This window comes from Tamandua tetradactyla, chromosome 1, assembly GCF_023851605.1.
Source record: "Tamandua tetradactyla isolate mTamTet1 chromosome 1, mTamTet1.pri, whole genome shotgun sequence".
Classification (NCBI taxonomy): domain Eukaryota; kingdom Metazoa; phylum Chordata; class Mammalia; order Pilosa; family Myrmecophagidae; genus Tamandua; species Tamandua tetradactyla.
The window spans coordinates 163,357,937-163,370,205 of NC_135327.1; the positions used below are offsets into that span (position 1 = coordinate 163,357,937).

The following is a 12,269-nucleotide window of genomic DNA, read 5'->3' on the forward strand; positions in this document are numbered from 1 at the left end:
CCAGAAACTTATCAAGACCCATCCAAATGGGTGGAGATATGTCATCACCTAATCCAGTTTAACAACCACTCCTGATTAAATCACATCTCCAGGGAGATGATCTGATTACAGTTTCAAGCATACAAGTATTGAATAGGGATTATTCTGCCTTTATAAAATGGGATTTTGATTAAAACATGGCTTTTCTAGGGTCCAAACATCCTTTCAAACCAGCACAAGGAGGTTTCAGAGGTTTCCCTGAGGAGGTAAGTAGAGATCTGAAGACCACAGGGAATTAGCTTAGTGTAGTAGTTAGGTTCAGGTGTCAACTTGGCCAGGTGAAGGTGCCTAGTTCTGTTACTGTGGACATGAGCCAATGGTACATGAAGCTCATCTGTTGCTCATTAAATCTGTAGTCGGCTAGGAGGCATGCCTGCAGCAATGAAGGATGTTTGATTTAATTGGCTGTGCTTAAATGAGAGAGCACATAGCACAGCCCAAGCAGCTTAGCATACCTCATCACAGCATTTGCAGTTCAGCCCAGGCCTTTGGAGTTGCAGGAAAAAACCAACCCAGGGAAAGTTGTTGGAATGCAGAGGCCTGGAGAGAAGGCCAGCAGAGATCACCCTGTGCCTTCCCGTGTAAGAAAGACACATTCAAAGACAGTTGAATGTTAGCTGTCTTTCCTCTGAAGAACTAACAAAATAAGTCCCCTTAAATTAAAAGCCAATCCATCTCTGGTGTGTTGCATTCCGGCAGCTAGCAAACCAGAACACTTATTAATGAGGGGAGGCAGCGGGCACAGAAGAAGGGAGCTGTGTAAAGGGGCCCTGAAGGAGACTTCTTGGGCTGGAGAAAAGAAATCCAGGGTAGAGTGATATGGGAGGAATTTGGAGAGAAGGAGCAGGCTTTGTAAACCCTAGAAAGGAGTCTAGTCTTTATCCCAAGAGTATGGAATGACATCAAGACATTTAAGCCAGGGAATCACACAATTAAAACTGCATTTTGAAAATAGCTAAAATGTATTCTAGAGATTGCACATGTATTCAGTAATCCACAAACACATACAGTAGGTACTACTAGTGTTTCCATTTTAAAAGAAAAACAAAACTAAATAAAACAATTATAGAGAGGTAAAGACACATAAAGTCAGTGTGTGGAGAAGGCAAGATTTAAACCTAGAAGGCCTTGCCCCATAGCCATGCTCTGCACCATCAACCAATCAAATTTGGTGATGTGTCAACTTATGGCTCATTCCACGGAGCTGGAGAGGACAAGGAATGGATGGGCTGGAGAGGTGTTAGGAGGTAGAATGTGTTCCTGTCATCCTCTACCTTCTATGAGAAATAGTCCACTGTTTGATGCCTTTTCGTTTTTTTTTTTTTTTTTTTTTTTTTTTTTTTTTTTTTTAAAGGAAAGACAGAGAGAAGGAAGGAAGGATAGAAGGAAGGAAGAGAGGAAGAAAGGGAAACATTTTTTTTTTTTAAACATTTTCTTGTTTTATTGTATTTTGTTTCTCCGTTTTCGTTACATGGGCTGGGGCCGGGAATCGAACCGAGGTCCTCCGGCATAGCAGGCAAGTACTTTGCCCGCTGAGCCACCGCGGCCCGCCCACCTTTTCGTTTTTTAATTCAAATACCTCTCAGAACTCCCCCACACTATCTGAAGGTACGAAACCTACCTGACCTCATGTCCTAGTAAATTCTGTAAAGAATTGTCCTATCTCTCTCTGCCTAGACTATGAACTCCAGGAGAGCCAGGAAATGTCAGTTGTATTTTTCAAGGCTCTGTAGCATTTGGTACCAATAGAAACTCAAATCTAAAAGGAAAACATCAGGTCCAAGCACTAGCAATGGATTTTGGCAAGTGTTCATCCAAAGGGTGGTCACTGATTCAAAGTGAATGAAAAAAGAAGAAGAAATATGGGATTACAGAATACACTTTTTTAATCAAAATGTATTTACTATTTCAGTATTACAAATTACATGTGCAATAAACCACTTCATTTGTAATACGAAATTATTAATAGTAGATAGTGGGTTTATTTTCTTTGCTGCAGTTTTAAATTATCTCTCTTGGCAAAATATAAAAAATAAAAAATGCTATTTCTGGCCTTTTTCATTTTTTTTTTGCTGATGAACCATGAATTCTGAAAGTTTGGAAACCACTGGTTTAATAAATTCCGTTGCTTGACTTATCAGATCACAACATAGCACTGACAGCAAGCAATCTCTTTTATTTAAAAAATAAGTGCAAGGAAAAGATACTCCTAGAGTTTTTTTTTTATTAATTAAAAAAATTAACTGACAAAACATTTAGAAATCGTTCCATTCTACATATACAATCAGTAATTCTTAATATCATCACATAGTTTTGCATATTCATCATTTCTTAGTACATTTGCATCGATTTCCTACAGTTTTTTTATGTAACCTAGGAAGCAGGTGCTCTCAACAGGTCTGTGCTTGTAACTAATATAAATCCCTTATATCAAGAATAAAGCCTATAAAAAAAACCCTAAAATCTCAAACTGCCAGAGTCATCTCACTTTGTCTGCACTAAGAATTATGGTGAATCTATACCCAAGTGAGCATAAGTGTGATCTAAAACTACAAAACTATTCTTTGAAATTATATATTATCTTATTATCAAGTTGTTCTAAAGCTTTTTTTCTTCTAGCATCAGCTAGTAGATCCTTTAAACTTCCTTCATAAGTATTTTCCAACATACTGATTAGCTTAAATGTCCCAAAGCCAATGCCAAAATCTCTTTAGCCATGTAACCAAAGAATTTACAAAAGCACTTCATGGTCATACAAATAAAGGGAAAGTCAAGACCACCGGATGCTGGCCGGGCTTCCTAGCTGCATAACACTGTGTAACCCTGTCCTGAAGTTGAACAAAGATCATGTTGCTCATATTGGAAAGGAAGTGATGACGTGGTGAATGTGAATTTCCAAAGCAAAGCTATCCAAGCATTTACAAACTCAGAGAAGACACCACCTCTGCCTATTCTACAAAGATTTTTTTGGCTTTCACAGTGATGAAATAGAAAATAACTTTAAAAAAATCAGTGTATGCGTTTGGAGCCTCAAAATATCTAATGTTCAATAAACCCACAAAATGATATCTCTATTATATGCAACAAACAAAATAAATTCCCTTTCCCTTACTGCTTTACAATATTCCACCTCAAATTGTGTAATTCTGTTCATGTCACCTTTCCTTTACTTTTGTGCCACTCTCTTCCTTTAACTACCTTCTTCCATCAACATTGCTTTATGTTTAGCACATGTGAAGAATTCCAAGTTCATCTGGGAAATAATGTAACAGAAATTGGAGGGGGAATTGGAAGACCTGAGAATTCCAGGTGTGACATGGGCCAAGCAACTCGGAAGATTTCTGGGTCAGTTTCTGATATTGCAGAATAAGGGTAATAACACTTTTTTCCATGCAATTTTTCAACTAGTAAATAATACATGTGTAATAAATTTTTTAATCAAGGCTATTCAAAATGTAATCTGAGGACCAAAGCCAGGCCCCAAACCATTATGTGCTGCTCAACTTTTTAAGGGATTTGATATCACATGACATGCAAAAGTATGATTTTTCCAGTATTTTGCCATTAATTTCAAATATACAAAAAACTGAAAAAATGTTATAGTGAACACATGTATACCTGCTACCTAGATTCTACAATTATCTTCACTCTACTTGTTCTATCAAGTTCTATATCTAGCCATCCATCCATCAATCCAATTTGTTTTGGTTATATACTTCAGATTGAATCAAACTCATCATTCCACAATATATTGAGAAACAATAAATACTAGTCCTTTATGGCAGATAATAAGTTTTAAGAAACCTTCCTTTGATAAATGGATAAGATACCATTGTTAACACAGAGAATGGGCAAAAATATATCTTTAAAAGCCAAACTATTTTATTTGCCACAATGTTACCAGAACACCAGAGAACTACTCTTTCAAATCCTAGGTTTATAAAACAAGAGTCTTAAGGACAGCAGGTCGTTTACTCTTGATAAGCCAAAACCCTACAACAGAGAAATGAAGCTCTGAAATGAAAGTAAAGAAAAAAATCTGGAAAGTAAATCAAACGTAATAGCAAATATTCTTTTAAATTAAATAAAAATGAACCTACAACCTGTTGACTAAATTTTCCTGCCATAAAGTAGCTCTCAATAATTTGTTGAATGACTTTTTTAGTTTATAGCTTGTAGTTATTCACTTTCCCACCAGATGGCAACTACGTATGGAGTAACAATGATATTTTTAATCCCAGAATCTGATTTTCAGGATTGTGAGGGACCTCAAAGATAAAAATCTAATCATCCTGCCAAAGCTTGACCTCCTCACCACCATCACCATTAAAATTTAGGGAAGAGAGATTCTCTGTCCTCTGAGGCTATAATCTGTCTATAAGAAGGGCCAACTGCTGAAATGTTTCCAGGTGGCAATGTTCTCCCTCTAGCTGTCATTCTCCCACCTCATTCTAATCCCCGCAATAACAAAGGAAGTCTAAATTCTTCTCAAGGCCATTCTTCAAGTGTTTGATGGCAACTTGACTCTATCTTCTGTCTTCCAGGTTAAACATTTTCCCTAGACATTCCTCATATGACCAGACCCCTTTACTATACTGGTGGCTCTCCTTTGTACACATTCCACTTTCTCTGGGTTCTAGAGGAGGCATGACTCAGACTCCAGGCCCTTCAGGTCTTTGCTTAACTATTTAGTATCTTGGTAAAGCCTCCCCTTTTGAAAATGTTAACTCTTCCTCCCACAGCTTCTCATCCTATTTTCTTTATTTTTCTTCATGGCACTTATTACTATGTAACAAACTTTCTATTTATTGAGCTTATTATCTTTTCCTCCCACTAGAAAGTAAGCTCTGTGAGGGCAAAGAGTTTTGCATGGTTTGGCACTTTATTTCCAGGGCTATCGATATTTGTTGAATGAATGAACTAACTAAGAAATGAACCAACTCTATGGGTAAAATCACACCATCCAGGAGAAGAAAAGGGCAGAAATTAATTCTAGTTCTAGAAGCAATGCTACTATTAATGCAGAAGTAGCTATTTACTTTCAGATGGTCTGTTTTCATGCCCAATGGCTCATTGTGCACTTATTTTCAGCTATTTTTTTTGTGCAAGTTAAACTGAATCTTCCTTGGAATTGAAGCCTAAGAATTTACATGTTTCCCTACTGAATTTCATCTTTGTCTTACTCTTACAGCATGTTGGAGTCTTATCAGACTTTTAGTGAACAGGTCAAACGAAAATTTATCATCTTCCAGTTCTGGGCAGCCTACCTGCTGTAAGCTATTTTAGCCTTTCACAGTTTTTTTTCTTTTTTGTCCTCCTCAAGAACTTACAAATTGTCTAAAATCTATTACTTTTCTCAGACCTCCCTTGATGGTTAAATAGTGGTGGTAGATAGAAGAACCAGCAGTGGGAGAGGAAAGGAACAAGCATTCCTGTGCATAGTCATGTATCAATCAGGGAACAGCTATACACAAGAAATATGCCTGGATGTATCTTTTAATACCTTACTGTTATAATAGCAATTATTTGTATAGAACTTTAAAATTTATAATCACTTTCACTTATTCTATTTCTGTTTGAATATAACTGTGCGACAGATCCATAGCTGAAAATGAACCCACCCTCAAAGACAGCAGAAGTTCTTACACTTAAGTGTGCATTATAATCAGCTGGGAGACTTTTTAAAACAGATCTCTGGGCATCCCCAGATTTTCTGAATCAGTAGGTCTGAAGTGGGGACTGATAGACTGATAATTTGCATTTCTAACAAGTTTCCAAGTGATGTGCATGCTGCTGGCCTAAGGATCACACTTTGAGGACCACAACTCCAAGACAGATGGTTTACCCTGGGGAGAGGATACAAATGCCAGACGTCTGATATAAAAGCACGTGTCCTTTTCAATGAGCAACAGTGCTTCTTCTGCTCGAACACTTAGAAAAGGACTGATATCAATTATGAGGGGAATTACAGAAATTATTTTTCATCTCTTTCAAACTTTAGGAGAAAGGAAAAGAAAGCCTATATTAAAATCCCTCTAATTAATCCTTTTTTACACTATAGAACTGCCAATTCCAGAATCAATATTTCCTAAATGGAACCATCCATTCCTATAGCTGTATTTTCCTTTATACTCAGATATAAGTATGCAAACTCCTTTATCTTTTCGAATTATGTTGAGATCTCATAAGGTATCACTTCAACCTCCTTCTTGCTAGCACATTCAATGCCTTTAGCTGGGATTTCCACCCAGTGTTCATTCCTTTAAATCCCTAAAATTGGACTAATCTTAATGCTTCCTCCTTTACTTAAAAACTAGAGTATCAAGCTAAGTGTAGTGTAGGGCTAAGACCATGAGCTGTGGAACCAAACTAAATTAAAATCCAGACTCTGTCACATACTGCCTGTTTAACTTCGGGCAAGTTACTTAGCTCCTCTGGGTCTGTTTCCTCATCTAATAAATGTGGATGCTAATGATGTCTATCTCACATAGTTACTATTAGGATTAAGTTTATATCTGTTAAGTGCATATACCAGCACCCAGATCTACTGTAACTATTATTATTACTAACACCTCATCATTTCCATCACAATTCGCAGCTTCACTTGGGAAGCTGAGCAAAGCCTGGAAAAGAAAAAAAATCACACAACATTGTAAATGGGGGTTACTGCAAATTCAGGAGCCCCTATATAGCAATGGTAAAATTTACATAATACTAAATCACCACATACTGAGTTATCTACCATGTATCAAGGCTTTTGCTAACAACCTTACATTTATCTCATTTAATCCACAAAAATGATAAATATAAAAAGTATATCTGAGATAATTTAGGTAACGTGCCCTAATGCCCATTACCCAAGTATCCTAAGAACCTTACCTAGGTACCCAAGGCCCTAAGTAAAACCTTACTGAGAAGTTATACCTTTACAGCCTCAAGAAATTACGAAAAGGAGCATGAGAAATTAACTATGCAACCTTCCATTATATGTGAGTGTTTCTCTTCATGGGGCATCTCATGACCTGGAAATAAAATTAGGTCCATGGACCCTGAACTTCCTAGTCCCAATCCCAACTAATGAAGAATTAATTCAGTATTTCTCCTACAAATTAGACTACAAACTCTGCCAGAAATCCCACGTGCTAATGTCCGTCACTAGATCCCTAACTTAATATCCAATATAATGAAGAATATATAGTAGGTATCTAATATAGACTGAACCATGTCAACCTCAAGTCCCAGAGTCTACTCTCTTTTTCAACCTACTATAGAATTTTTAGGAACCTAGCCCTTGAATGCAGAGAATGGTGTGCTTCGTAAAGGTAGAGCTTGAGACTAGAGGGATTAAGAAACATTTGAGCTCATGAGGCACTATATTTGGTAGTCCATAAGGGTTATGAATTAAGTGCTCTAGCATACTTCACATATATCTAGGATAAATACTACTTGGTTTTTCCTAACTTATACTCTTGCAAGTTTTGCAACTTTCTCCTCCATTGTCTTTTTTTTTTTGGGGGGGGGATGCATGGTCCAGGAATTGAACCCAGGTCTCCCACATGAAAGGCAGGCATTCTAACCACTGAAATACCCGTGCACCCTCCTCCATTGTCTTTTAATATTCTGGTCTCTCTTGGTTTTCCTCTACTATCCTTTCTGGATTCCATCTTATCTACAGGATAAATGGTTGCTACCAGAGCTGCAGTCCCAACCTCTGCTCTTCTCACCTTATACAATTCTTCCCAAGAGGTACCATCTATTCCCATGGTATCATCCGTAGTTATAATGATACATGCAACAAATATTTATCACACACTTGTTGTCAATCATTCATTCATAGAGTTAACCACTACTCTAGGCAAGCCAAGGCCCTCACATCACACAAGAAAAGCTGGCAATTGTATGGCACTATTTCCAGCCCAAATGTCTCTCTAGTACTCTAGTACAATCCTATATTATCAACTCTGAAGTAGACATCACCTAAAAGTTCTATATATTCCTCAAATTCAATATACCCAAAATTTGAATTTCTTTTTACCTAAAAGTTGCTTCTCCTATAGTATTTTCTGTCTCACTGAATGGCATCTATGCTGATTTGCATCTGTTATGGACCCCAGAAAAGCCTACGTCATTTTAATCCAATCTTGTGAGGGCAGACTATGGGGGGGAGGGTAGGTAAAATCGAATTTGCATTATCAAAGACTACAAAAATATAAACAAAGAAGAAATACAAGGGTAGCGCGTTACAAAACTGGTATCAGAGGCAAAATAACTCACATTACAGTTCTACGTCATTGTGGCAAAATATATTTCAATCATTAGGTACAAAGAGAAAATGGAGCAGCCTACAGAATGGGTAAAAATCTACTACCATGAATATTATCTAACATGGAACATAACAGCAGTGCTACTTCTAGATCCTGGTTATTAAAGTCAGAGTAAAACTGGTTTACTGATCATTTACAACACTCTAGGCAGGCAAACCGAGCTAAAATTGACACTAAAGAGCCAAAGAAAGGAAAAGGAGTGAAAGGAAAGGAGAAACCAAGGAAAAGTACAAAGGAGAAATGGAAAGACAACACAATGGCTCTGGGAGTGTAAAGAGAGAAAAATTCCTCAAGTATCGGGTCTACCATGGAATATTTACCATTCATGAATTTGCTTCGAGTGCATAATGTTGAAATGATCCTAGAACCCAGAGTTTAGGGACTGCCAGTGCTACCAGGTGCATCTGTTTCCATGGCTCCAAATAATTCCTTGAGATAATGAGAGGAAATCACTCTAGCCACCTCCATCAGCTACTTGCTCCTGGTGACGGAGAGGCCAAGAGTGGCCAGTCTAAGACCGGCATTTCATCCTGGCTTAGGAGGTGGTCCTCCCACGGTCCTCCGTGTCCTGCCTCTTTAATGTGGTCCTTGGCCCCTCCGGGGAGTTATTTCCCCAAGAAAAACTTAAAACAGTAGCTAAACCTTCCAATAGGCTTGCTGTGAAGCAGTTCTTTCGAGAAGAGCTCTTGTGATTAATAGAGTCTAAATCTTTCCAGGATTGAGTGTGAGAAATCTGCATAAAACAAGCACAGCATCACTTCCACCTGCTCATCTGCCTATTTTCTGCTATGCCCTGATTCTCCCTGGCCTTAGGGGGGGTGTTCATCCTCCTCTAAATAGTCTTCTTTGGGGTTGCAATTAGAGCCGAGCACAGCCCTTACTTGTCCCTGAATTCCCATCTTTTGCACTGAGCAACTCACAAAATTCACCTTCATTAGGTCTATCCCCAGGGTTGCCCAAATATTTCAATCCCAATTTCAGCCCTGGAGGAGGAAAAGTTCCTCATTAAAATTATGCCTCTAAGCTGTAGTAATTAATTCTGGGCTAAAATCACAATTTCATATTTTATCTGAGTGCTTTCAGGATGATTTTTTTCAGCGCTTATTTTCCATTACTTTGTAAGACTGGGATAGACTGACTACCCTTTCAGGTGAACACATGACACATTATGAAAAAGGTATCACTACCCATTCATTCATTTACTCATTCATTCAGCAAATATTTGAGTGCTGGTTGCTGTGCTGGACCCTAGGAATACAGTGAACAAAACAAATAAAATATTAAACTGTTGTTACAGTAATTTCTACATTCTGCTGCTTATCTCTAAAATAATCTGATGTATTTTAAACATTTTATTTAATGGCAAAAATAAATTCAGGCTAGAGATGGATACATGGGAAGTAAATATATCAAGGCTAACTATCATAGGAATCTAATTGTTTACATCTATGTATAAAAATTAACAATTGTGACAAACAATATTGAGCATTGAAATATTTGTCATTCCCGTAAAACATGCTGGTATTTAAAAATTGCTATGATTATGCAGATGCAGATCACAAAGAAGTACTAATCGCTTGGACAGAAATTTATCAAGAATAAAAGCCATACAGTTCTCTACAGCAAAATTTTCATGCCATGAATGAAAAAAAATACAGCACAACTTCAGAATATATTGTACTGTAAATATAATATCAAAGCATAAAGTTTGCTCTTCAGCTCAAAGTATAATTCATGTTTTTCAAACATAATTCATGATGTCTATATTTCAACCAACATGCAACTGTATTAACAATTTTCTTACCAAATCAGAGCCCAATATAAATACAAACAAAACATGTAAGGGTGAAAGTCTGTCCTTGTTTTTTACATGCATGTGTGCATTAAAACAAACACATAAACACTCAGAAGTATAATATACATGACAAAAATTAATGTTGCAAAGGTCACAAGTTAAACAAAATCCTGCTGGGCCTTTTTTTGTTTTTGTTTCTCTGTCTGATAAGAATCTAGAAAATTACCGAAGTAGCAAAAACAGACACAAAAACCACGCTTAAAAGAACAAACCGCTTGTCAGTGTCAGGGCTTGATTTGACAAACAGGTTTAATCCACCTTCTCAAAGATCATGCTGTCAAGGTGAAGGATGAAATTCTGCTACTGAATTAGGCTGGTTGTCATTCTGAAAAGTAGGGTGTTGCCCCATGTGGGGCCGTTTATCTGACCGTCTTGCAGGAGGAAGTTCATTACTTGTCCCCTCTTCATTAGGTGATAGGATTCCAGGCAATTCACTGGCCATTAGAACTTGCAAAGATTCGGCTCCATCTTCAACATCCACTTTAATTCCCAAAGCTTTAAGAATGTCACATTTGCACATGGGGCACGTCGCATGGGATAGAATCCAGGGGTCAATGCAATTCTTGTGGAAAAAATGTTTACAAGTCAAAACACGAACTGTATCATTAGGCTTATAGGGCTCAAAACAAATTACGCAGCTATCTCCACTGGGATTTATTTCTTCATCTCCTTCTTTTAACACCCGAAGTTGGAGCTGGCCAAATGCTTTCTTGAGATCTGTTGTTAACTGTTGCCATCTCCTTCTCTGAATCCTTGCTAGCCAAAGTCTTCGAATATGATAAAAGATGAAATAGGCTAAAGTAGCAGTTGTGATGATAACAAAAGAGACAAAATAGAGATTCATCCAGATGATGTGTTTTCTTCCTATCTCAATCATGACTGTAATGTGAACTCCTTTTTGAATTAAACGCAAAATTTCTGTGCCTTTTAAGTTGCCAATCATCACTACAACCATGTCTTCAAATGCCTGATGAGACATGGGAAAAACCTGATTGCCAGTTCCTGCAAAGTTATAGATGATCACTCCACTGGCTCCTTTCTCGGTTGCCACCCTAATTTTCTGTGTAAAGGTACAACCTCCCCGTTCAATAAGCGCAAGCCATGTCTCTGAGTCCTTTGGTCGGCCGAAACTGGTGTTAGGATTACATGCATTTTGTGTTTTTCCCTCTGGTGGCACGACAACTCCTGCCACTCTCTTCAAAGTGGAGCTTCTTCCAAATACTCCAGTCTCTCCTAACTCTGACAACATGCGATTCCCAACATGAAATGATATGTTCATGTAAGCAGTCCAAACAGCACTGGCTCTGCAACAGTTCTGACTAAAAAGCCAAAGAAAACTGAATTTCATAAGCCAGGAAGATGTAGCATTATTTCTTGAAGTGCCAGTCATGAGTAGATTCATCTCTCTCTCTGCCCTAGTGACTTAAGAGCCAACCCAACAAAAAGATGTGGTTTCCACATCTGTTGACAATCAATTTAAAATCAAAAGGAGAAAACAATCTTCTGGGTGAAAACAATTTCTATTGTCCTCCAGCATGTTTCTGTAAGAAATTCTTAAAGACGGCTTATGAGTTTCAGATGTTTTATTAGAGAAAGAGAAAAACTTTAGATTGAAAAAAAGTCCCTGTCTCACTAGTCTATCTCTAGATACCACTGACTGTTGGGTGATATGATTATGACATAAAAGACAACACAGCCAATTAGATAAGAGCTTAGCGCATGCTTTAAATGTATTGGCTGGAATGTTTCAAATGTTCTTATGGCAGATTTCTATGTTATTTAATATGGTTCAATCACTGACCTACATATCATGTTAGAAGATATCAAACAAAATTAAAAATTAAGTGGACATGTTAAACAATATGCTTTTTAAACCTGAAAACATGCAAGGAAGCCAAACAATTATATACTTCTTTCCTTACTCTGAGAGAAAGAAATATTTTCAACAAAATGGTAAGGTTTAAAAAATAATTTAAAATTAACATTCTGTTATATTAATAAGGTGAGGTTAAAAGTGGTAAACTTGGTAACACTATTTCTTAACTCACATT

General features: G+C 37.4%; 2 protein-coding genes across 15 annotated transcripts in view; both read right to left on the reverse strand.

Annotated features, from left to right (window-relative positions):
• CADPS2 (calcium dependent secretion activator 2) overlaps positions 1-12,269 on the reverse strand; it is a 617,203-nt gene that overhangs the window by 396,116 nt on the left and 208,818 nt on the right. The window lies entirely within an intron of this gene.
• RNF133 (ring finger protein 133) lies at positions 10,450-11,898 on the reverse strand. Its single transcript, XM_077119334.1, has one exon. It carries the CDS (start codon positions 11,618-11,620, stop codon positions 10,496-10,498), a length of 1,125 nt encoding a protein of 374 aa, XP_076975449.1. The 5' UTR covers positions 11,621-11,898; the 3' UTR covers positions 10,450-10,495.